The sequence below is a fragment of the Leptonotus elevatus genome, chromosome 2, assembly GCF_054856555.1.
Source record: "Leptonotus elevatus isolate MCC_2025b chromosome 2, RoL_Lele_1.0, whole genome shotgun sequence".
Classification (NCBI taxonomy): domain Eukaryota; kingdom Metazoa; phylum Chordata; class Actinopteri; order Syngnathiformes; family Syngnathidae; genus Leptonotus; species Leptonotus elevatus.
Window position 1 is genome coordinate 4,331,577 of NC_141240.1, and position 25,071 is coordinate 4,356,647.

At 41.2% G+C, this 25,071-nt stretch overlaps 1 protein-coding gene across 5 annotated transcripts in view; it reads right to left on the reverse strand.

Annotated features, from left to right (window-relative positions):
• The window catches only part of scn8aa (sodium channel, voltage gated, type VIII, alpha subunit a), an 87,864-nt gene extending 73,823 nt beyond the window's left edge, over positions 1-14,041 (reverse strand). For 4 of the 5 annotated variants that reach the window (XM_086067386.1, XM_086067383.1, XM_086067387.1 and 1 more), the window contains exons 1-2: positions 13,729-14,041; positions 6,187-6,520 (exon numbers count right to left, since the gene is read on the reverse strand). In XM_086067386.1, the coding sequence (XP_085923512.1) occupies positions 6,187-6,465 (279 nt within the window). In that variant the 5' untranslated portion in view covers positions 6,466-6,520; positions 13,729-14,041. Of the gene's footprint in view, positions 1-6,186; positions 6,521-13,356; positions 13,660-13,728 lie in introns of those variants that run through there. The other variant, XM_086067384.1, reaches the window with a different exon arrangement.
• Positions 14,042-25,071: the final 11,030 nt, after the last annotated feature.

The following is a 25,071-nucleotide window of genomic DNA, read 5'->3' on the forward strand; positions in this document are numbered from 1 at the left end:
TCGAAACAACATATTGATGTTAGTATTGGTTGATGGCCAATAACTCAAGTCATCCAGTCAATCAAATCAGCACATAGCTAATTTACTTAGATTTTACTTATTAGAAAAACCATCAGGACTTTTCGTCCTCCAGGTTTAATGTTTTTACTGAGCTCAGCTGCATCACGGTGGAGCTAAAGTTGCATGCCGGCCATTTTATGTGCCCGTAAATCGACCTGCTGGGGCTGCTGCGTCCTCGCTCTGCCAGACCTCGCTTTGGCAATGACATATCGCAAAAAAAGCTTTGACCTGATCTGACGTCAAAGCAACGTCACCCCAGCAGACCTGATCCAGGTTTGTGATTAGAAAGGTGGAGGCAGGCACAGATAATGAAGCACAAAGAGAAGGAGCGGCCTGCTTTGCCTGCTATCATCGCCAGTGCGCCTCCTGCTTAAGCCTTATGTAACATGCCATGCTACTCAATATGAAGAGAAAGCTGCTTGTTTGCTATCTTTCAAGTTGTTCAACACGGCTATCAAAAAGAGGCAATTGTTGAACAAATAGGAAAAGACCATGATGGAAGATAGATTGAGGATGGCTCATTAGACTCATTAAGGTCAGTTTAAAATACAAAAGCTTAAATTAAAAAAAAGCTTCATAATGGCGGTGTCAAAATGAGTGCGTTAATTCTGAGTTAATATAAAGTTCTTTTAACGCCACAAATTTTTTTGAACGACCGCCCCTGTATTGGGGGAATTCCAGTCGCAAGGCAGCGGACACGTCCACGCCAACATTTAGCAGTTATGAGTTTAATAATAATGCATATATTTGTGGAGACTGGGGTCAAGTTGTATTTTATAATTTTAAAAATGTGCAGAATTTCACAAGTTACTTGCATGTTAAAGATTAGATAGATCTTAATATGAAAAGAAAAATGCACTGAGCTGTCACCAATGTCTTACAAATGCAATGATGCCATCTAGTGGCAGAAAATTGACCTAAACACAAATCAATATCACTCGTTTTTTACAGTACAGGACTCAAAACTAAATTTTATGAATTATTATGAAATTGCTGTATCAATGACTAAAAGATGCAGCCATATTTCTATTAGTTTAACATTTTTTCCACTTTTACGTTGAGTATGAAAAGTTAACTTAAAAATGTTTTATTGTACAATTTATTGTACATTTAGAACAGATATAAAAATTTGTGATTAATCGTGAGTTAACTATTGAAGACATATGATTAATTATGGTTAAAAAAATATATCACCTGACACCCCTAGTTTATATGTTTTCATCTTTATTTTCTCAAGTTCAATTCTCACATTGTGTAATCTGCCTGTAATCCTTGCCACAAATGCTGGCCAATGACACATATTGTACATATACCGACATTTTCAACCAAATGCATCACCCACCACCACTGAATTATTGACACTTCAACTCTCTTCCCATGTCTGACAACGTAAGGCAAGCACATTATGGATTATTAGGCAAGTTGACAAAATGACTCCCATGTAATATAAAAATAGTCAACAGTTTGACCTAATTTCACTTGACCAAAACATGGTAGCTCATAATTTTTACTCATCATTGGCTTTAAAAATGCTGTAAAAGGATCTGATGGAATTTGTAAGAGTAACCTGAAGATAAATGACCTTCAAAATGTATCGTCATGTGAAGAGCAATCTTTCACAATGCAGTGGCATCTCTCTGCAGGTGTAACGCCACAGACAACATCATAATGCAGCAACAAGGGAGATGTAGACAAGTTCGCCGAGACCAGCCAGACACGTTGGGAGAAGTTTGGCTTACTGTAGGGACGCTTAAGAGTCATTTTCATTCCACAAAGTCCGTCGCCATATGGAACATTGAGTCACCGACCTTGCACTGACTAAAGCTGTGAGAACCCCAATTTAGGAGTTCTTTGAAACAAAAGCAAAACAGAAAACACCACAACAGTCGTATTCAATCGCATCCATCAATCAGTAGCATGACATCACAGAAACATTCACGAAGCTAAGAAGATAACAAAAGGGATAACAATGGAGGACATGCAGCTCGTTTTTCTGTTGCTTCTTACAAGCTTTGTTTGACAAAAGGCACATTTTGTATTCTTCAAGTTCCTATCATGTGTCAAGCTCTGGCTTTTTGTTTCTGTGCAAACAATCACAAGGGTGTCAAAGAGTGGTATGGCAGGTCAGTTATTTCAATCTTTCCATTTATAGTGTGGATGCCTCTTATTTTAGATGAACATGTTGCTAGTTTAGATTAACTGATGATGTGTTGAGTGAATCAAGAGCGCCTCTGCTGGCTACAGCAAAACAGTTCACTAAATTATGCCTTCTTTTTTTTATTATGCCACAAATTGATAGAATTAACAATCAATTAATCAATACATTTACATTTTGAAATAGAAGAATGTCTTTGAATGTTTTGAACTCCAGTGTCACAGAATGCTGCCCAGAAGAGGTGTGATGTAGCGTCAGGGGAGGCAGGGGAGGCAGTGCCACCCTATCCCATTGTGAAGAGTAAAAAAAATAAAAAATAAAAGACCCCCCCCAAAAAACTACGATTACGTCAAATCAGAGCCGTATATATAGAGAGTTTGGCCAACAAACTGGTTGGTCAACTGCTCGTCACATGACATATGGACGCCGTCTTGTTACCCTCATGAAACCGAGTTGGCCAAACTCTCTATATATATATACGACTCTGCATCAAATTATTTTCCATTTTAGTTCTCTGGTCCGTTCTTTACATTCATTTTCTTTTTTTTCTCCAGTAATGTCCAAAATGTCAACATTAAAATAGCTGAATGTGCGAATTTGTGAGTGAGAAGAAAGCAGTGGCTGCAAGCAACATCGCTCCCTGTGTGGCTCGCGTGCCCTGACACAATAGACATAGCTGTTTGTCTTTATTTTGTCTAAATTCATGTTCTATCACGCATGTACTGCACATGTTGATGTTCAACAGTTTGACAAATATATTTGATGAATGTGTTGCGTAATGCTTAAAAGAAGCCTATAGATATACATAAGAGAAAGACACGGTTGGTTGTGTAGACTTAGCCACCATCTTGAACTGGGAGTCCCCAACGATCTCTTCTATTCACTTGTATTGAGGTACCTGTTTGCCTCCAATAAATTCATCATAACTCGTCAAAATTTCTTAATGATTTTGATACATATTGCTATTGGTTTGTTAGAAACATCAGACATGAATCAGACACTTAGGTCATTTTAAAATTGGGGGCTTTCATAAGAGCACATTTTTTCTCATTTAAAAAAAAAAGAGATACAAAAAACATCAACAATGAACTTGACCCGATGTTAAATAGTCTTGTTTAGAAATTTTTGTCGCCTTAAGCTTGGTTTATGTTTCTTGGCACGTCCATACGCCAACTCCATGCGGTGAAATGATGTCATTTCACCAACCACGCTCCTCCATGTGGCGTCCGCATTGGCCGCATTTTCCATACCACGCACATATGAGAATTTGTAAGCTGCATGGAAGGTCCACTAGGAAAAAACATGGTGTACGAGCAAACACTGCTGTAAACAGCAATGTTTTCTTTCTCCTGATTCTTTGTTTTCATTTATGTTAATTTTTTTGTAGACTATTCACCACAGCTGTTGATGTTGATAGTTTATTGGAAAAATATATATATTTCAAATTATTTTCTATTGTGGTGAAGTTTTGTTCATATGCCGTTGACGCTCTTTACTGCCTCCTACAGTCTGGGAGAATATTAACCACAGATGTGCTGAGTATGAAGGCTGCAAATTGTGTGCTCGCCGGATTCCACACATTCACGCATCAAACATTAAGGTTGGGTTATGCTGTGTGCATTATTGGACGTCATATTCTGGCGATGACGAATCACTTTGTCCCGCTGCCGCTGGTATAAATCGAGGGGCAGTTCGAAGCTGGCGTTTTATCAGCTCACCATTAGCGGCGAGGCTAACCCCATTCTTGCCGGGCATGTGTGGGCCATGACTTTTTCTTGGGTCATCAGTCATCACAACATCCTGTTTATGCCGGCACCAATTGTTTTGGTGATAAGTGTCAGCAACAAAAAATACTTCATAAAAAAAATCAATGCATTTCCTTTTCGCAGCCTGTTAGATTCTTAGATAAATAGTTGTGAATTCCATAATTCCGATTTGTATTGTCTGCATTAAATGCTATGAATTATTCAACTAATACACCAAATTTGTCCAGCCACTGATCTATGAGAGCTACAATCCCATCAGCGGACTCATCCACATTCTTACTGAAAACAAGCATTTTGTTTGTGACCCTGTGTTCTGGACTGAAGTATTGATCTATCATTCAATAAGAAGAATGAAGGTTTATGTCTGATTTCAGGATCTTCGGAACATCACACACTGCTTTTGGACTAAGAACATCTTTAACTACTGCCTCTTCCTTTGTTCTGCCTATAGTCATTTTTAAAGAATTTTTGAATTTGGTAGAATCTTTTGATTGAGTTTATGTGCACAGACAGCGCTGTCACTGTAACTGACGTTGTATTTGATTGTGTAGTACACTTGTGTCACTTCAGCTGCAGTAACCTGGAAGGGAGCAGAGGAATAAATTGTTTATTAAATTGAACAGTGTTTGCCTGCTGCCTCTCTTATGACATGAAAGTCAAAAATGTTCTCTTTTGCAGATGTGGTGTAGTAATTCGGTGCACTGGACATTAATCAACATTTATTGTCCAAACAACGAATGATTCCATATTTTATGGGACAGATGGCAACCTTAGATGTTCTTATTTCTGTGATTCTTCCTGTTGTGGTGAGTGTTTTATTTTCAAGTATTTCTTTGTTACTTTGAATCTGGATACACACCAATCTGATCACCTGGATCCTGATCAGATGATATTTGGCATTTTATGCAAGATCAGTAATCGACTGCAATGTCACAATTTGTGCGATCAATCAATGATGATCAATCAATGACGTCACTGATTGGATCTGCCAAATAAGTCATTACAGTAAAAACAACCTTGTTCACTCCGGAGTCATTCTGTGCTGCCAAGTGTATGAATGAACCAGAAAGCTAATCGATTTTTAGCCTTGTTGCCTCCGATGGGAGGCGGAAGTTCCGCCTCAGCACCCTCAACCATCCAATCAAGTATTTGTGCTTTCTGTATTTTTATTTAACTGGTAAAAAGTCAGAAGACTATTTTATTTACATCAAATAAAAGAACTAAGTATGTATGTGATTTATTTAATTTTAACATCTCTTAAATTCAAAATAGCCTTCATCACTCAGCATAAGTAACGTTAACTTACGGTACGCACAGTCAGCCAATCACAGACGCAACTAGCAGTGAGGCGTATTGTTTGAACTAACACAGAAATACAGATGTGCTAAACTTCTGATAAATTACGATCATATCGAACGTTGAGTCAAGCAATTTTCGCGACACGTTTACTTAGGAAGTCAAAACAGTTTGCGTAGATAGGGGAAATGTCTGCCGGAGACGAGTGGCATCACACGGCATCCTGTGCAGATGAAAAATGCAACACACACAGCCAGCTTCGGTAGCAGGAACAGAATGCCAAGCCATGTTTCTAGGAATGGGTACTTTTGAACCGGTTCTGTTCTGATTCTCAGTACCTGGGAATTAATACTGCTACTCAACAGAGTTTACAATTTTGGGTATGTTGGTCTGTTTGTTCTTTTTTTTTTTCATTTACATGTTTCCCAGTGCCCAGGAATACATGTCGATGTGTTAGTGTGGTGGAGTTGAGCCCAAAAAATTATGATAACAGGTCGTTGAATACACATTTGCATTTTTTTAAGCTGCCCAATGCAGAAAATTGAATTTGTAATCACTACTGCCACTTATGGCCAAAAAATGGAACTGCACACTCCCTTCTTCACGTACACAATGCGCACATTATGTCACATCCGCAGACAGTGGGCGGAAAATCCAAATTCAGTCTGAAAAATATTGGCCAGAGGTTTGCAGGAGTACTCATTGTGAACCTCTAAGGTGTTCATCTGCTAATTAAAAGTAAATGCTCATATAAAAAGGCTATTGTAAAGAGAATTTTTGGGCAAATTGTCACATAGCGCAGCTTTAATCTCATTGACATATAGCCTGGCCCATCTGTCATTTTACTAAAGGGGGGCTTTAAAGCCCCTCCCCTGCTCTAAAAGCTGAGCAAATGATGATTCAACTCACTTTCTGAGAATTCAGGTAGTACGGATCCAGATCCTCCAGTGGTACCGCCACCATTCCCTTAGGGATGTCCCCATAGATGAAGGGCACGCTCTTGCCAGCCTCCAGGTCACTGTTGGGCTTGGGCTTGTTCTCATCATCGTCATCACGGTAACTGCTGTCCTGCTTGGGCGGCTTCTTGTTCTTCTCCTCGTTGATGCGCAGCTCAAGGGTCGCCAAAGATTCCACATTAAACCTCTTGAAGCTGTTAGGTCCTGGCGGTGCGATAAGGGGTGCGGCCATGTTTTCATCCTGCAACTACGTGGTCTTTAGGTTGTGACCATCCAAGGTAGAAGATCTGCGGGAAAATGGAGTAGAAAGCAAGTCAGTGTGTTTGTTCTTCACCATCAGTGCAGGGATCCCCAAATGATGCTACATGCACCCATGGGGATGACCAAAGACAGATGATGTGGGGTGTAACAAAACTGATTTGAATTGGAAAATCAATTTTGATTTAAAAAATGCAAGTGGATCGAATACTTCCACTTTCAAATGTATTGAAATATGTATTGAATCTTTTTTATAGGGATGGGTGAGTACCGATACCAAGTATCGAGCCAATACCAGGCCACATTCATGTTATCGGTACTCGCGACATATATCGATACTGGTATCGTCCCTCGCTCTTGTGGCCATTTTTCAGTCAGGAACTGTCAGAAAGACTTGGGAGAAGGAAAGTTTTGTTCCATATCGTTTGTTTCCTGTGTGTCTCCCTATGTGGTAACACTTGTTCATTTCATTACTTCCAGCAGCACCATTTCAGTGTGCGTTACTGAGAATAAGTAAGTACGCTTGTTGTGAGTAATATCACCTATATCTGCGGTTCAATGTGTGTTGTATATGTTTGTAGCGCACGTAACTTTGCAGTGTTTAATAGCCTCATTTACGTTTGCTGTGCGCTTAATTGCCTCGTTAACGTCAGATCTGCAGTGCTAAAAATAGAACGGTGCTTTTTACTATGGAGGACTAGAATTGAAAAAAATAAAATAAAAAGACGAAATAAATGAAACATCACACACTAAACAGCTTGAGGATTTGGCAACTGATTCTCTGTGGCTACCCCTGAAGGGAAAAGCCGAAAGGAAAAGATGAAGATTGCTTAAAATGTACCATACATTTTAGGAAAACACAGGTGGTATGACCAAGCTTCTCCTGTATTCTTATCCTGTTATAATGCTTGTGCCACACATGACAGTCAAGGTGCTCGAAAAGGTACAGCCAGCAAAACATCAGGTGAAGAATTCAAAAGCAAAAGCCATCAACTGGTATCTTGACAACAATAGATGGTGTGTTCCTACTGCATAAGATGGTTTCATTCTAGAAACAGTACACAGTAAATTCTGTAGCGGCAATTTGACTCTATTTAGAGTGGGGTCCAAATACACTCAGTTCTAGAATAATATTTGCACTTAGAAGAGAGAAAAATAAAGAATTGGGATTTTTTTTTTTTTTATAAAAGTCAATTATGGGTTGAGGAACAAACTCACGACCTTCATCTTGGGAAGACAGCCAATCTAGTCCCTAAACCACACAGCTCCTGCTTTGTGCTAGTATGTCGCTCGTGTCAGCTGGAATCTTCCTAACTCCAAGACCAAAAACAATGTATTTGGTCTCTTGGAGATTAGCCAGTAGAAGGGGCATAGCTCAGGAGATAGTGTGGCAGTCTCCATAGCTGAAGATCGTAAGTTCGTTCCTCAACCTTTGAGTGGCTTTTATTTAAAAAAAAAAAAAAAATTCTTTATTTGACTCTCTTAATAGTATAAATATTAGCCTACTACTACTACTAAAATTGAGTCTATTTGGTCCCACTCTAAATCGAGTCAAACTTACGCTACAGAATTTACTGTGTAGCTTATCTGGAACCAGAGGGTGACCGTTCACATCTCGATGGGGAGAAAAAATGTAAAATGGCAACGAGATGTTGGAGAATTGCTCGTTTGTTTCCTGACTACTGTCAAGGTGCCCTTGACCAAGGCACAGACGAACCCCACCCTTTAGCTTAGGAGGTGCAGCACTGTTTGCTTTTCCTTATCACTCTGACATCTCTCCGGTATGTACGCATGTGTGTGACCTGTGTATGCAACACAAATATAAAGAGTGTGAATTAAATTTCCTCTTCCAGGATTAAGATCGTGGTAGCGTGCATCCTTCTCCATAGCGCTTATCCTGTTCAAGTTGACAAGAAGCTCGGAGCCTATCTCAGCTGACTTGGGGCGGAAGGCAGACAACACCCTGAACTGGTCGGCAGTCAATCACAAGGCACATATAGAGACAGACGTCCTTTCACGCTCACATTCATACCGTTACTGAGTGGGAATTGAATTCACAGTCTGCGTGGAAGTCAGATGAATGAGCCATGAAATGAAGAAAAATGCATCCGTTCATTCGTTCTATGGACCGTTTACACTCCCTAGGGTTTGCGGCCGTGCTCATATGACTTTGGGCAATACGTAGGCTTCTCCCTGAACTGTATACCAGCCAATCGCAGGCAAATATAAATGTTCACAATCAAATTCACAGCTACGAACAATTTCGTGACTAGCACAAATCCAGCGTGACTGTGAGGAGGTAGGTTAGACCGGGTGTTAGTAATTTCGCTGACACACAGCAAGCTGGTGTATTTAAATAAAACGGGTTGCGCTGTGAACACAGCCAACTCCATTCGCCGCCAATCAAAGCGACTTCTCTCATCTTTTTAACTGTTCCATGCTCATGTCGTGCATGGAGACATCTCTTGGGTGGAAATGGAAGCAGAGATCTGTGCAGGACTGGCGCATTTCCACAGCACTTTGCTGCTGCACAGACAACATAAGCAGGTATACCCTTACAGAATGAGCTGGTGACCTCCTGTATCTGCCCACCGATCGGGACTGTGCCAGCTCCCAGAGAAGCATAAATCATCCCCTGGGATGATTTTTAAAATATCAATATGATGATAATAACAATGCCATCTATTAATTGATTTCTGTAATGCATCAGATTGTTTTAATGCCCGCTGTTGTCATATGTATGAATAAAATACAATAGCATCTACCACACATGTGCTTGGAGCTCCTGTACTTGTCTACCTCGATCAAATCCACCAAAATTCCGTTAGGCAACAGTTTGACTGGTTCCAATAGAGGGGTATGATTAGGCCAACTTTTAACCACCAATTTGTCACATGCGTCGAGGACACACCCTTGCTATGAGAGAACTCTCAGCCAAGAGCAGTCTACCAATTTCCCCAAAAGGTGCCGTGAGGCTTGCACCTGCATGAAAATCAGGATACGCTAGTGTTTCCGCATGCACCACCTATGAAAAAAAGCGCCCCTAGAACACAGGTGTCCTACTCCGGGTCCTCGAGGGCCGGAGTCCTGCATGTTTTAGGTCTTCCCCTCCTACAACACCTTATTCAAATGATCAGCTTATCAGCAAACTGTTGGAGCTTGATAATAATGATCCTGATCATTTGAATCAGGTGTGTTGGAGGAGGGAAACAACTAAAACATGCTGGACCCACAACCTCTGAACTGTGAGGCAGATGTATTAACGTGTGGACCAAGTTCACAATCATATTAAAATTGAGTTACTTTTCTACATGATGGTAAAACGACAATCTATGTGTTTATTTGAAGGTTGCATTGTGTGGCAGGGAGGGGGTTACTTTACTCACTTTAATCGAGAGTTACGTCCAGGGATGGACTGGCCATCTGGCATACAGGGCAGATGCCCGATGGGTCGGCGACTTTTGGGACTGTTCCGTTGCTATTTAATTATTATTTTTCCTCCATTTTACCCCACAAGACCAGCCCACAATTTAGAGGGAGCAGTCCATTAATCAATTTACAATACAAACAGTAAACTGAAAACATCAAAATCAGTGGAAGAGCTCTGTGGTAACCAGGGGTAGCCAGGAGTTGGGATGGGCCGGCGGGCCTAAGTCAAAATGCCAGGGAATTTTTTTGTGTGCTTGTCCAGCCCTGGCCACGTCAGTTATTGTGAAGAAAGAGATGAAAGCGTGATTATACGGCAAGATCTTTGATTTTCCTAATTACACCTAAATTTCAGTTTAGGAGGTGAAACGGTATGTCTAATGTGGGTTTTATGTTGTTGAGATGCGTCTCATTTTGTTGTACACAGTTGTCACAGTTTTTCTCCCAAAATTTGTGTTCTTCAGTGATGGACATGTGGCGAATAAATGCTGTTGAACATTGGTCGAGTTTTTCTGAACTCAGAAGAAAAGCTTTAGGAGCAGTTACAACAGCTGTGTAACTGAAGAATGAAACTTTTTTTTATAAATCAAAGCATCAAACATACAAAGTGATATTGAATATAGAAACACATGTCAACAACAAACACATTTTGACAATAAGGCCAAATTGGGGTATAGTTTTCTTCCGATTAAATCCAGCAAAGGACCGATGATTGTCTCTTAAAAATGATCAAATGATCATGCTGTATGTTAAGTGATTTTTCCTCCTACAGAACACTAGCCAATGGAAATTCTGAACATCCAGACATTTCTGAAATGTCCGCAATGTAACACACTTTCTTTACACAGTGAAAACAAACGGCGTACTGTATTGCGTTTGCCTGTGACTAGCATACAACCAGGTAGACTTATAGCAGTTGAACCAGTGTTTTAACTGGACCGGAATGCACTGGTACGGAGTTCCGGCAGTTCTCAAAATATCCCTTGAACGTTCAGGTACTTCTCAACGTGCAAAGAACATACTGTCAGCGTTCAATAATAACCTGGACTGCTAATGCCGCCTTCTCGACGAAGCTGCCGGCGGCCATCTTGCATTGCCACTTGCTTAGCGCACCTACAGTTTATACAGTAATTTCACTTTTGTTATCTGCCTCTATGGTGAAATTGTCACAGTGTGTGGCATACGGTTGTACCAATAAGTGTAGGAGGAACTCTAAATGCAGAATTAGAATATACATTTTCTATCATAATGTATTTTTATGAGTGCTACTCAAAGATTTGTCTGCATCATGTTGTCAGAACCATCAACAGTTAAATAAAAGCAAAGCCCATCCAGAAAAAAAATTCACTGCAAAATGTAAACTTTTGGAAGTCATGATTCACAATACTGAGATAATATACTCTGAATGGTTGATGCAAACAGAGACCGCCAAATGCAACAGTCAAATAAGGGGAGTATTGGCACTTGTTTTTTCCCACTTAAAACACTGAGTCAAATGACATTTCATCACATTTTCAAATCAAAATAACCCTGACAAATTAAATTACAGCGGTCTGAAGTCCAAATGTTTTTCAGTGAGCGTCCTTTCACCGAGTAAGACCACCATTTTGATATGTGACGTAATTGTCCATAGCGAGCTCGCCGAAAGTAGTGATGTTATCGGCCACAAATGGCCCTTTTTTTTAAGTCTTTGGTATGACCCAGCTGTGAATTTAACCCACAACCTCCTAGTTTTAGAGTTAGACTCCACCACTAATCTACTAGATTAACAACTGGTTGTGTCACTTCTTCACAATAACACACTTGTCAAAATTGAGAGGAAGTATTAAATACGAGTACATGCCAAATTATGAAAAAATTTCACATTTAGAGACAGTTACCGGTACCTTCAGGTTGTGTAAAAGGTACAGTATACATTCATTCCAACATGATATGTAATGTCTAGTTTTACGTATTTATATACAGCAAAATAACTTAATTTTTGCTCCTCACCAAAGCAATCATGATGGCCTTCCAAGTGGATTTGTCATAATAATATCATAAGAAAAAATTATATGACCTATTAAGAAATTTTAGATTACACAAAAGTCATTGTGCCAACTTGACTAATAACTAGCCAAATTGTTTTCTTAATTCTCGCTTGTGTGTCGATTAATTAGACTCCCCCAAAGTTTGCAAAACTGTATTACTGGACCTATATAGTATCATTAAAATATGACAAATTTTAATACTGATGCGATTGCGGTTGACAAATGTGTCAACTGCCATTTCAAAGAAAGTAGAACATTTGTTTCTTGTGTGAATGGTTGTTGAGCAGGAAGATTAGCTTTGTAAAGGATGTCTTCTGTACAGATCTTGGCAAAGACATTTTCAAATTCTATCAGAAAATCTCCCTGTCCTATATTAGGATACTTTTTTAAAGCTGTTCTTTAATGGCTGCTCGACTAAGGAAAAGCTCTTCACCAGCGCATGATGGTTACATGCATGACAAGTGCTCAGCAAGCTACAGGAAATTTCAGGGTCAACTCAACTCATGTGAGCTAGGCAGCATAGGGTGGATTATTAGAGTACAACCACAAGTTTACTTGGGATGTGCCATTTTCTAGGCTAGAGATGGGTTTGGTTCGTTTTTGACGCTTTCCCAACACCATCAATGTGAATATGTTGGTCGCTGTAAGGTCTCTCTCTCTCTCTCTCTCTCTCTCTCTCTCTCTCTCTCTCTCTCTCTCTCTCTCTCTCTCTCTCTCTCTCTCTCTCTCTCGCTCTCTCTCTCGCGATCATACACCCGGCAGACAAGCTAAAACAATCCAACATCCATCCCTTATGCAAAAACGTCTGTTTTTAAAATGGACCCCGGAATAGCGAGGTACAGCCCTATGCTGCTCTGCTGGCAAAGACACACACACCACGCGCGCGCGAGCGCGTGCGTGAGTAAAATTACGATCATCAGAAAATAAGACTGTCAGGCCTTCGACGACGGGAAAAATATCAGTCACAGGATTCCACACACACAATATACTAAAATAGACAGGCACATTTGGGCTTTTTCTGCTATGTGGGGAGTGAATGGTGGCGGTGACGACAAGGAGGGTGGATAAATTGTGTAACAGTGGAGGATACAGTGCGCAAAGAAGCAGCACATTGACCGAGGCAAGCAGGCGGGCAGGTTGCTGTTGCTGCAGTGGGTGGTGACAAAAAAACAAAAACAAAAAAAGAGCAGCCTCACGAACCATTTTGGCGAGACGTGCAAAATATGCGGCGCGCTTGACTCCAAATCGTTTTCTTCCTGCGCGCTGCTTGAAGGGTGTGCACCACACCCGTGAAGCCTCTGCGACTAGCAAATCAATACACACTGTGTGTGCATGAACATATTTGAAAACAAAATAGAAAATATGATACAATGACGCATGGAAGGTAGGGAGATTGAACGACTACTCACACGCATCCTGTCATCCAAGGTTGAGGCAAGTGTCCCGCAATGTGAAAATCATTTTTAAGGTAGAGCCAAGTGTCCCGCAATGTGATTTTTTAAAGAGGAGCCATCTTATGTTCCGTCGTATGCGCACCCCTTTCCTCCTTTAGCACATAAGATGAGCACTTGACATTATCTACGTGCGTCTAGTCCGAGATGACGATGCTGAAGACACACATTCAGCAAAAAATAAATAAATAAAAAATGGGGGGATGAAGGGGGTGGCGAGTACGGGGCAGCTCTGCGACATTCACGCAAGACAACCCCACCAAAAAAAGGCATCTGTCTCCTTGCCCCTCACACACAACAAGTTGCACATGCAAAGCAAAGTGCGCTCACCTCGGAAGCGTCACTAAGAATCCGTGGAGCCGTCGCGGGACTGCAGAGGCGCGAATGGTCTGTGAGAAACTGCGGTTGTCGCCATATTGCTGCTGCCGTCTTCCCCCCAACCCCCCACCTCCACCTCCACACGCACACCAGCACCTCCACCTCTAGCAGTAGCGGCCCTCCTCAGAGCGAGCAGCTGCCCTGCATAATTGATGACCCTCAGCACAATGTGAGGGTTTGTCGCCCGGTGCCTCCCGCTCCAATCCTAAAGGTCATTTAGGCCTGCAGCCTCCGCACCTCCGAGAGTCCGACGCCAGTGCGCCACCACGGGGAAGTGTGCACAGATGGTGCGCACGAAACACGCGTGTATCTCTTGTGTGTGAGTGAGAGAAGTCAATGCAGGAATCCTGCTGAGAGCTTAGAACTTGCACACGGGTGCACATGTCTAGAAAGTCATGGAAAATAGCTGAACGCAACTTCCATGTTGGTCGAATTTAAAAATTAACAAACACACACAATTTCATTGGACAGAGATCAAACTGTCTCCCTCACTAACCTATTTAATAATAATAATAATAATGCATTGGATTTATATAGCACTTTTCTAGACACTCAAAGACGCTTTACAAGGGAATGGATACATTATTCATGCACTCATACATTCACACTGTGGTGGCAGTAAGCTACTTAAGTAGCCACAGCTGCCCTGGGGCAGGCTGACGTAAGCGTGGCTGCCAGTGTGCGCCTACGGCCCCTCCCACCACCACCAAACATTCGCACCTTCCATACACCAATATGAGTAGCACTGGAGGCAATGTGTGTGGGCCTTTTTACTGCTTTATTACTTTGTCATTCTTGTCATAAAAGTGGCATGGAGTGCCATCATATCTTGCAACTCAGGGCTGGACTGGCCATCAGGCATAAAGGGCAGATGCCCGGTGGGCTGGAGTCTTTTAGGGTAGATGGGGTGCTATTTATTATTTTCCGCCATTTCTCCCCAAGAGACTGGCCAACAATTTAGAGAGAGTTGCCCATTAATCCATGTACATAACTAGTACATAAATAGTACATAAATAGTGGAAGTAGGAGTAGTAAAAGAAGAAACTGAACAAAGAGCATCATGGACAAGTATTTCAAAAGAAAGATAGAAACCAAAGGTGATGCAAGACCTCAGAAAAATACAACATTTTTGCGCAAGTACAATTCTGATTTCATTAAATATGGCTTTGTAAATGGAGAAAACGAGGCGGAACCCTTTTACCACCAAAAACTTTGATTGAAGTTAAGGACACGCCCACTGTATACAGCCAATAACGTAAATTGACGTCAACTATGTCTTTTTTTCCTAAATGGGCAGTGCAACGTCTTGTGCAGCGCTGCTTTGTGAATGGGATGGAAAAATCCAAAAACACCCACTAACTATGGCCAGCAGATGGCACCATTGTATCTCTTTTCAATGGGCTGCCAGGTGTCAAATTACATGAAAACATGGCGGATCTTAGGAAATAGAACATTTTCAAGGATGGTGTGAATGATCAAAGCATTTGTCTCATTAAATCTAATTTACTAAACAAAAAACATTAGTGTCAAAGTCATTGTTGTGCTGAAAATGTATTGTTTTGTCCTTATTATTATAAATTTTTGCTTAATGTCACTCCAATTACCTATTTTCAAATGGTGATTACTAAAGACCAGAATAAGGTAGAAACATACTTATTTTCTAATGAAAGAATGGAATCCAATCTTTCATATGGTATCCACCATGTTTATGTAGACATAGCACACAATATTCTGTATGCCTTGAAAGATGAGTGAAAATGCTCGAAATCGGCTGCCACTGTCGGTGTTGGTTTTTGGACGTTTGCCAGTAAAATCAATGTTGTCGAACGAAGCACTGAAGCCTTAAGCGCCATATTAAAACCAAGCATCCAACACTTGTAGGAAAAGCTGTGGAATTTTTCAAGAGAAAAGGAAATGGGCTACAGCTTCTGAAAAAGTCCATCGTGTCACTGCAAGTAGTTTTACAAGTGCTTTGAAAGACGTGTAGCACAGAGTAAAAAGGCGTTCACCATTGCGGAAGAGCTGCTTCCACCTGCCGCTGTGGAAATGTGCTGTGAGATGATCGGCGAGACTGCTGCAAAAAAAGCTCCTGACCATCCCGCTGTCAAACGACACTGAGTCACCACTTCACAGAAATGGCTTCCGACATTCAAAGTCAGCTACTGGAGAGAATAAAAAGCAGACAATTTTTCTCTTTACAACTCGATGAATCCACCGATGTAATAAATGCAGCTCTGCTTTTATTTTTTGCTCATTATTGTTGGGACACCACTTTGCATCAAGATCTGCTGGTTTGTGGAGAGCTGCCAACATGAGCTACAGCTCAGGAATGTTTCAGCTGCGTGGATAATTATTTTACTGAGCACGGCCTGGAATGGAAAAACTGTGTTGGGTTGTGTAGCGATGGTGCAGCGTCAATGACTGGCAGGCATCACGGTGTCATCAGGCAGATACTTGATTGTGCACCTGAAGCTGTTTTCTCCATCGTGAAAGCCTTGTAGGAAAAAAAAAGCTGTTGCCAGAGCACCACGAGGTTATGGATGTAAGTGTAAAAATCATCAACGTTATTAAAAGTAATGCTTTGAACTCCAGATGTTTTGCCAAGCTTTGTAAAGACATGCAAGCAGATCATGTCCAACTACAGTATCACAGTGAGGTGGGGTGGCTCGAGAGGGCTGGTCCTCAATCGTTTGTTTGAACTGAGGAATGAGTGTCATGATCCGTATTTCTTTGGTTTCGTATTTGGTTTTGCTTCATTGTTATGTATTTTCTTATGGTTCATTTCTTTCTCGTTATGGTTTTGTGTCTACCTGTTTGTCAGCCCCCCTGTGTCTACCAATCAGATCCCTCAGCCACTTGTGTCATGTCTAGCTGTTTCTCATTGTCCTGTTGCTTTGCTTGTATTTAGTTCCTGGCTTCTGTTCAGTTCTTGTTGGATAATTTCGTTTGCTTTCGCTTCTCGTCCTAGTAATTCTGTCTGTAAGTTTAGTCTAAGTGTTTGTTTCTTTGAATCTGTTTTGTTTTTTGATAGTAAGACTAGTCTTCTTTTTATGTTTTGTTGATTAAACATTTTTGTGAGCACACCTGACCCCCCTCATTGCTTCCTGCATTTGGGTCCTCAACACCTCGCACTTGGCAGAATGATCCAACCAGAAATGGACCTAACAGAAGCATTGCACCAGGCTTTGCTTTTTCAGGGAGAAATGCTTGCCCAAAAGACTGTGACCCTTGCTGCAATGAAGGACGCTCGTCAGGACTTGACTTCAGCCATGAACATCCTGACTGCCAAGGTGGACAGGTTCCCGCATGCACCAGCTGTTCTCCAGTCGCTCTCTAGCCCTTCATCTGCAGCGCACGCCCCGCAGCCACCTCTTGTTCCTATTCCGGCAGTGCACGTCCAACAGCCGCCTCTTGTTCCTGTTTCTACCACTCGACTCTGCTCTGATAGCATAAGTTCTGCAGCCGCCACACGACCCTGATCCGGCGGCGCAAGCCCTGCTGCTGCCGTCTCTTCCTGCTCTGGCGGCGCAAGCTCTGCTGCGGCCGCCTCCTGATTCTGAGTCGGTGGCGCAAGCCCTGCTGCGGCTGCCCTCACTGCTTGTTACTGCTTATATATATATATATATATTAGGGGTGTTAGAAAAAATCGATTCGGCAATATATCGCAATATTAAAGCGCGCAATTCTCGAATCGATTCAATATGCGGCCGAATCGATTTTAAACATCAATTTTTTATGGTAATATTCAACAAAACGTCTTACTTGGGTTAGGATTCATACAATAAGCATGGAAGAATGTTATATTAATGAAACATTAAGCCTTAATATTTTATTTCAGTGCTAGTCAGACATGAAACAGACTGCAACCTGTTTGGTAAATGCAGTGGCTGTTATAAGCCTGAATTTTCAGATAAATAAATACATTTTCATACAAATCTTACAGTGTACATGTACAAGTTTACTGATTAGTATTTTCTAAATTTGAGGTTAAAAAAATCGCAATAATCAATTTATAGATTAGTATCGTGATTAATCGGTATCGAATCGAATTGTGACCTATGAATCGTGATACGAATCGAATCGCCAGGTACTAGGCAATTCACATCGAAATATATAAATATATATATATATATATATATATATATATATATATATATATATATATATATAGTGGCACGGTGGGTGACTGGTTAGCATGTCCGCCTCCCAGTGCAGACGACCTGAGATCGAGTCTGGGCTTCGGCATTCCTGGGTGAAGTTTGCATGTTCTTCCCGTGCTTGCGTGGGTTTCCTCCCACATTCCAAAGACATGCATGGCATTCTAATTGAACACTCCAAATTGTCCGTAGGTGTGGTTGGGAGTGTGGATGGTTGTTCGTTTCTGTGGGACAACATTTTATATGAAATGACAGGTGTAGGTTTAACATTTCAATGCATTTTTTTTTTTAATCAATTGTGTAGTCAAAACTAAATAAAAAATAGTTTTGGGTCTATTCGTGTAGGTGCAAAAGTAAGTGAACCCTGAGCTGCATTGCTTAAAACAAGCAGTCAAGTAGGATCAGGTAGGACAAATTGGTAGCTAAACTAACCACTGAAATGGACCAATGAAATGAGAGAGGTTTAGTAAAGAAATTGTGCATCACTGACTGAAACAGAGACAAAACCACATCACTTGAACCCATACAGGTCAGTTATCCTGAGAAGGAGAGAAATCTCAGGGGACCTCAGGAATTGGGTAGTGACAGCACATCTGTCTGGGGAAAGCTATAAAGTCATTAAAAAAAATGAAGCAGATCATCTGCAACTAGAGAACACTGAAAATTACTACAATCCTGCCTAGAAGTAGACGACCTTCTAAAATATCAGCAAGAACCACAAGAAAAATTATAATTCAGGTGAAAAGCCAACTCGAACATCACATCAAGGGATTTGCAGACCTCTTTTGCTGTATCTGGGACACATGTGCATGCTTCAACAATCAGAAGAAAAGTACATCGACAAGGCTTTCATGATCACAGCTGCCCATCTCAACTTTGCCAGAGCTTTTTGGAAGTCCCTTCATATTTATATATATATATATATATATAGTTGCGATGTTATGAGTAGAATAACATAAGAATTACATTACCCAGCATGCCACAGTAGTTTAGAGTATGCGCAGTGACGCGGCTGGGAGGTGGTTATTCAACGAGTTGTACAACGAGTGTTGATGAATACAAGCTGGAAATAAATGAGAACGAGTTCAAACCAACACGCCTCGTCTCCTTCATTGGATAATATGAGAGACAATACATGGTGTCAGAAGTGGCCGTGAGCAGCCTCGGAGAGAAAAGGTTTGCCAAGAAGGAGCTACAAAAGCACGAGCAAGAGAGGATTTGGAGTTCTCGGCCATGTGAGTGAAGCGTGATTGGCGAAGCTACATGCTAGCGGAGTTTGCTACAGCGTATGTTGCCTATGAACTGCGGTGAAGTGAAATAAGGGATGCGGGACAGATTAAACAAGATTATCTTGTGCCCAACGTGGAGGACAACCAACAACAAAAAGCTGAGATTTACCCCGTTGTGCTGTCATGGATAAGTTAAGTCCACCTAGTTCCATGCAACTGACTGGTAATCTTGCTGATAACTGGAAGCGTTTTAAGCAAAGATTTACTATATATTTAGCAGCAAGTGGAGCAGGAGGTGATGATGAAAAACTGAAGGCTCACATTATTTTGCATGTCATAGAAGAAGATGCTTTAGACCAGTGACGTGCAGTAAACTCTAGGTTTTTGGGTAGGCAGGCAGTCACAAATTGAGACGCACACACCAATTACAAATTTGCGTGTCGGCCGACGGCAGGCGAGTGTACAACGTATCCTAGGATGACCATATTTTAATTTCCAAAAAAAGAGGACACTCAGCCTGACCTCCAGATACTTGATACTCAGATACAAGATGCCATACATTCAAAATATTTTAACATATGCCTCCTCTGTATGGGTAGAAAATAAAACAAAAAAACATCAGCCACAGTAAACGTTGCAGTGCACTCTGCCTCCCATTTGCCGCACAACGAAAAACGGACAATTTCAAACCCGCCCGGACGCCCGGAAAGAATGTAATAAAGTGAATATCTCTCTGTAAAACAGCCTAATTCCTCACAAAATCAAGCTAGCAATAGCAATGCCAAACACCATGTAAAGTGAAACAGCCAGTTAATCGAAGCTTATCCACAAAGCCAATCTTTCCTTTTGCACCATTCTTTGTGAAAAGTACGAATAATTCTTTGTCCCTTACTTTGCTGAAGATCCGGTAGCTAAGACATCCTTCAAAATATGGCGTTTCCCTCAAAAGAAAGGTGTGAAAATAGTTTTATATTCTCCAGAGTGGCGTCATCTTATCACTTTGTTTTTGCTAAGTGTGTTTTGAATTCACGAATGCACTGCGCGAACGTACGTTTGCGTAGGAATAATACAGCAACGTAAAAAGGCTGCGCAGCGATCTGCCTATTTGCGTAAAGGACTTTTCTACTGGGAAACTGACTACGCAAGCGCGAACACACATCACTACGAGGACTAGGCTGGGAAAAGCACAGTAGCGGTGTGCCTTCAGGAGGATAATTTTTGCAGCATTTTTGCCTGCAGGCCAGATGAAGTAATGAGTCATTTTTAATTGAGGTATGAAAATCAACAAATGTTGTCACTTTTAAACCTATAGGTAGTGTAGGCTTTCTGAAATGAAGGAAATAATTCAAATAAATAGAAAAAGCCAAACGGTTTCAACTTTCATTTCAGCCTGGGGTAGTGCCTACCTTGCCTATCCTGACCGCACGTCATTGCTTTAGACATATATAACAGCTTTCAGCTGGATGAAGCTAATTTGACTTTGGCACAGCTGATGGCGAAGCTTGAAGAAAACTTTGTGCCTAAACAAAATGTGACCTTTGAAAGGTACACGTTTTTCACACATTACCAGCAGCAAAGAGTACTTTTTGATCAGTAGTTAGCAGAGCTACACACGCTAAGCAAAACATGTGAATTTGACACTCTGAAAGACTCGCTAGTGAGGGACAGGATTGTTTGTGGTACAATTGATAATGCACTCAGAGAAAGACTGCTTAGAGAAACTGAACTTACATTGGATAAGTGTGTCAGTATGTGCAGAGCAGCAGAAACCACTAAAGCACAAGCAAAAGAGCTACGGGGAGGTGAAACAACAGTGTGTGCGATAAATAAAGCACATAGAAAGAAAATGAAAATTTTCAAACAAAAAGACCAAAAAGAAAAATCTATAGAATTCACACATAGACGTCACTGACCCCCACCTATCGACCCAGCACGCCTTTGGTGGGGCAAACAGCCAGCGAGACAACGCAAGCAAATCCTGAGTATCGCTTGTGTTGCTTACTGCAAGTTACCTTGATTCATTCATTTTGTTCATTCATTCCATATATTCACAAACCGCTCCACAATGGTGCACACATGTGCCATTCACGGGTGGAAAATTAGGCGGACAAAGATGTGAAATGAAATTTCTAGATAGTATTCACATGCCGTCATTTGCCCCACATTGTGTGCCGGTGTACATTGGTCCATGGAATGCCGAATGGGAACAACAATTACAAAGATATATCAAAAGGATTTCCAACTGACAAAGTCTACCACAGTGTGTTCTGACCATTTTGATTAAGGTAAGTGTTATAAAATCTTGTCCAGCATGAAAAATCCTGTAACAACTGTGGAAAGAGTAATCATTATGCAAAATGTTGCAAAGCCACGTCAAAACAGAGTTTTACACAGTTGAAGAAAATAACGATAACGAGGAGTTTATTGTGGATATGGTACAGGCTTGCACAGCAGAAAAAGAGGAATGGATTGTGCCAATCACAGTGAATGAGACAATAATACCTTTTAAGTTGGATACAGGTGCACACGTAAACGTGATATCTTTGGAAGACTACCAAACACTGACGGCAAAGAGCAAAATTTGTCCTGTAAAAACAAAAGTGAGTGGACACACTGGAGAACGTGTTCCTGTTCAAGGTGCATGCATTGCAACCTCCAAACAGAAAGATCGACAGATTAGAGCACAGCTACAGATTGTGGATATGAGTGTACAACCAATCCTAGGACTCAGTGCATGCATATAAAGATCAATCTGGTCAAAAGAGAGTTTGTGGTGACATCTTCAGATGCAGCAAATGCTCAGGACTCACTCATAGAGGAGTATAAAGACTGTTTTGAAGGACTTGAATGTCTACCTGGACTACATAAAATATGTCTGGATAAAAATGTGACACCTGCTGTGCACCCTTGCAGGAAAGTTCCTTTTGCGCTGCAGAAAAAGCTGAGAGATGAATTAGCGCGCATGGAAAAACTCGGAGTCATCAAGAAAATTGATGCGCCAACTGAATGGGTCAGCTCACTGGTTGTTGTACAAAAGAAAACAGGTGCGCTGAGACCATGCCTGGATCCAAGGGACCTAAACAAAGCAGTCATGAGCGAACATTTCAAGTTACCAACCAGAGAAGAAATCATGGCCCAATTTGCTGGAGCTAAATGGTTCAGTAAATTAGACGCCTCGTCTGGCTTCTGGCAGCTGAGGCTAGATGAAAAGAGTTCCAGACTGTGCACATTCAACATCCCAGGCGGGAGATACAGGTTTCTTCGTTTACCGTATGGAATCTTGTCAGCACCAGAAGTCTATCATAAGAATATTCACATGATTTTTGAGCACATACCTGGAGTAAAGACCATGATGGATGACATCATAGTATGGGGCTCAACTCGAGAAGAACACGATAAAAGACAAGACGAGAGAGGTGAACCTGAAACTTAACACAAAAAAAAAATTGAGTTTGCAGTGAAATCACTTACCTTCGTGGGAGATGATGTGAGCGAAGAGGGGGTGAAGCCAGACCCGAGAAAAACTTCGGCAATCAACAACATGGACAGACCAACCAACAAAGATGAGGTGAGACGTTTTTTAGGGATGGTGACATATCAAGTTTGTCCCTCAACTGTCTACCCAGTCAGCACCTCTCAGGAGTCTTCTTGAACAAAATAACAAATTAATGTGGTCCCACTAGCATGAACAATGTTTTCTAAAACTGAAAGAGATTCTGACAAGGGAGTCCGTCTTAAAGTTCTATGACCCGGAGAAGAGCTCCAGGATCTCGGCAGATACATCATAGTTCGGTTTGGGAGCAGTGATGCTGCAGCAAACATGGTGAGCAGTGGTCACCTGTCGCGTATGTATCTAGAGCCTTGACAAGGAGTGAGTCCAGGTACGCTCAGATTGAAAAAGGACTGTTGGCGAGTTTGTATGCATGTGAGTGTGGTAGATTATTGTTATATGTCTAGTCTAGTCATAAATAAGCAATAATTAATAATTCAGTGATAGGCAAAATTCAAATGTGAATGTATTAGGAACTTATGGAGAGTGTTAAAAACGTATTTGAAAAGAGATTAAAAACAGGTTTAAAATGTTTAACATAATTAATAAAGTTTGAGAACATTTTATATAACTGTACATGTCATCTGTGATCTGTTAGTATAGCCTCTTTGAAAAATGTGATTTGCGATCGACTCGTGATGTCTGATAAGAACGGAAGAGGGAGCTCTCGGCGCAATGCTCATTCCCGCTTGAGCCGCTGGAGAAGACGCATCTGTGTCCGAGTGGTCATTGATTTCTACCTCATTCGGGTATGAAAGTAAACGTTTTGTGCCTTAACAGTAAGAGAAGAATTACTAGAAACTTCGTTTTGAACTACTTGTGGGATTTTGAATGTTTTGAAAGCTGTATCGTAGTGTATTATTCCCTTGTTAGATACACCAGTTAGACGCGGCCATTACAGTTGGGCATGTCGTTTATGAAGGTCACGTGAAGTGTACATAGTCGTACTGTTGTACGTTGCGACTACTAATAGATAGCCAAGCGGTTAAAATGTTTATTTGTGTTAAGAATTATTAGTACTTTGTATGAACATATTTAGGAACTTTTTATGGAAACAATAATAGACTTTAGATGCACAATCTGTCTATGTATTGTTCATGTGTATTTGAAGTGTACTTTAAAATACTAGATTTAAGTTTTTGTTTATTATTTTAGGCTGTATTGCTTCAACTATATTCCATGGTAACTGGAAGAATAAAATTTTTGTACCAATGTTGCAAAATTTCCGTTCAAATATATTTGTACTTTTTGTGAATATTCATAAGATAAAGATTCCCGCTTGAGCCGCTGGAAAAGACGCATCGGTGTCCGAGTGGTCATTGATTTCTCCCTCATTCAGGCTGTAACATGAGCGTTTCCATCAGTATGTCTGCGGTCAGAGGTTTGAAGTGGAAACTGATCATAAACCCTTAGTGTCCATCATGAACAAACCTTTGAATGACTGTCCGGTACGCACACAGTGCATGCTGATCAGGCTACAAAGTACAACGTGCACATGATACACAGACCAGGAAAATACATGACACCGACACCTTGTCTCAAGCAGTTGACAAAGAAGAACATTGTCCCAAGAAAATGCACGATTATTGGAATTGTAGAGCGGAGCTTACAGTGGTGGATGACCTAGTGCTGAAAGGAAGCAAATTTGTAATTCCGTCCTCACTACGCAAACAAATGCTCCATAAGATACATGAAGTTCACCTTGGAGAAGTCAAGTGTAAACGTAGGGCGAGAAAAGTGATGTACTGGCCAAGAATCAACCAATATGTTAGCCAGACAACAGCATCATGCAAACTTTGTCGCACCTACAGGCCAAAACAACAAGCTGAGCCGCTGTTGAACCATCCAGTGCCCCACAGACCTTACTACAAGGTAGTGATGGAAAACGATCCTTAAGTTTTCCGCGTGTTCGTAAAATCAGACTGGAAATCGGTGAACAGTTCCTTCGAAGGATTTATTTTACAGAAATTTCTGGACAACACACAAGATTCAGCCAATCGCCATGAATTCCCCGTGTGTCTGTGTGGCCCCTCCCATTTGTAGTCGCTATTATACTTCCAGCATCCCAGCCCCGAAAAAGCCCTCCCCTTCCTCTTCCTCCTTTGCTGTCCTTAAGCCCCGCCCCTCTCGCAAGCAAGACAGACAGTACTCAATACACATTGACAGATGGCCGATTGATGTGTAAACACAGTACCCGGACAATCTGACACCCACAACTTCACAAAGGAATCCTATTAACACATTTGTTTCACCCCAAACAAATGTCTCAAGAATGTGTGAATAGAAGAAGTTCCCCCACACATCATTTAAATTCTAACCCAGCTCTACTGAGGAAATAAAATCAGTTATGACTAAACCT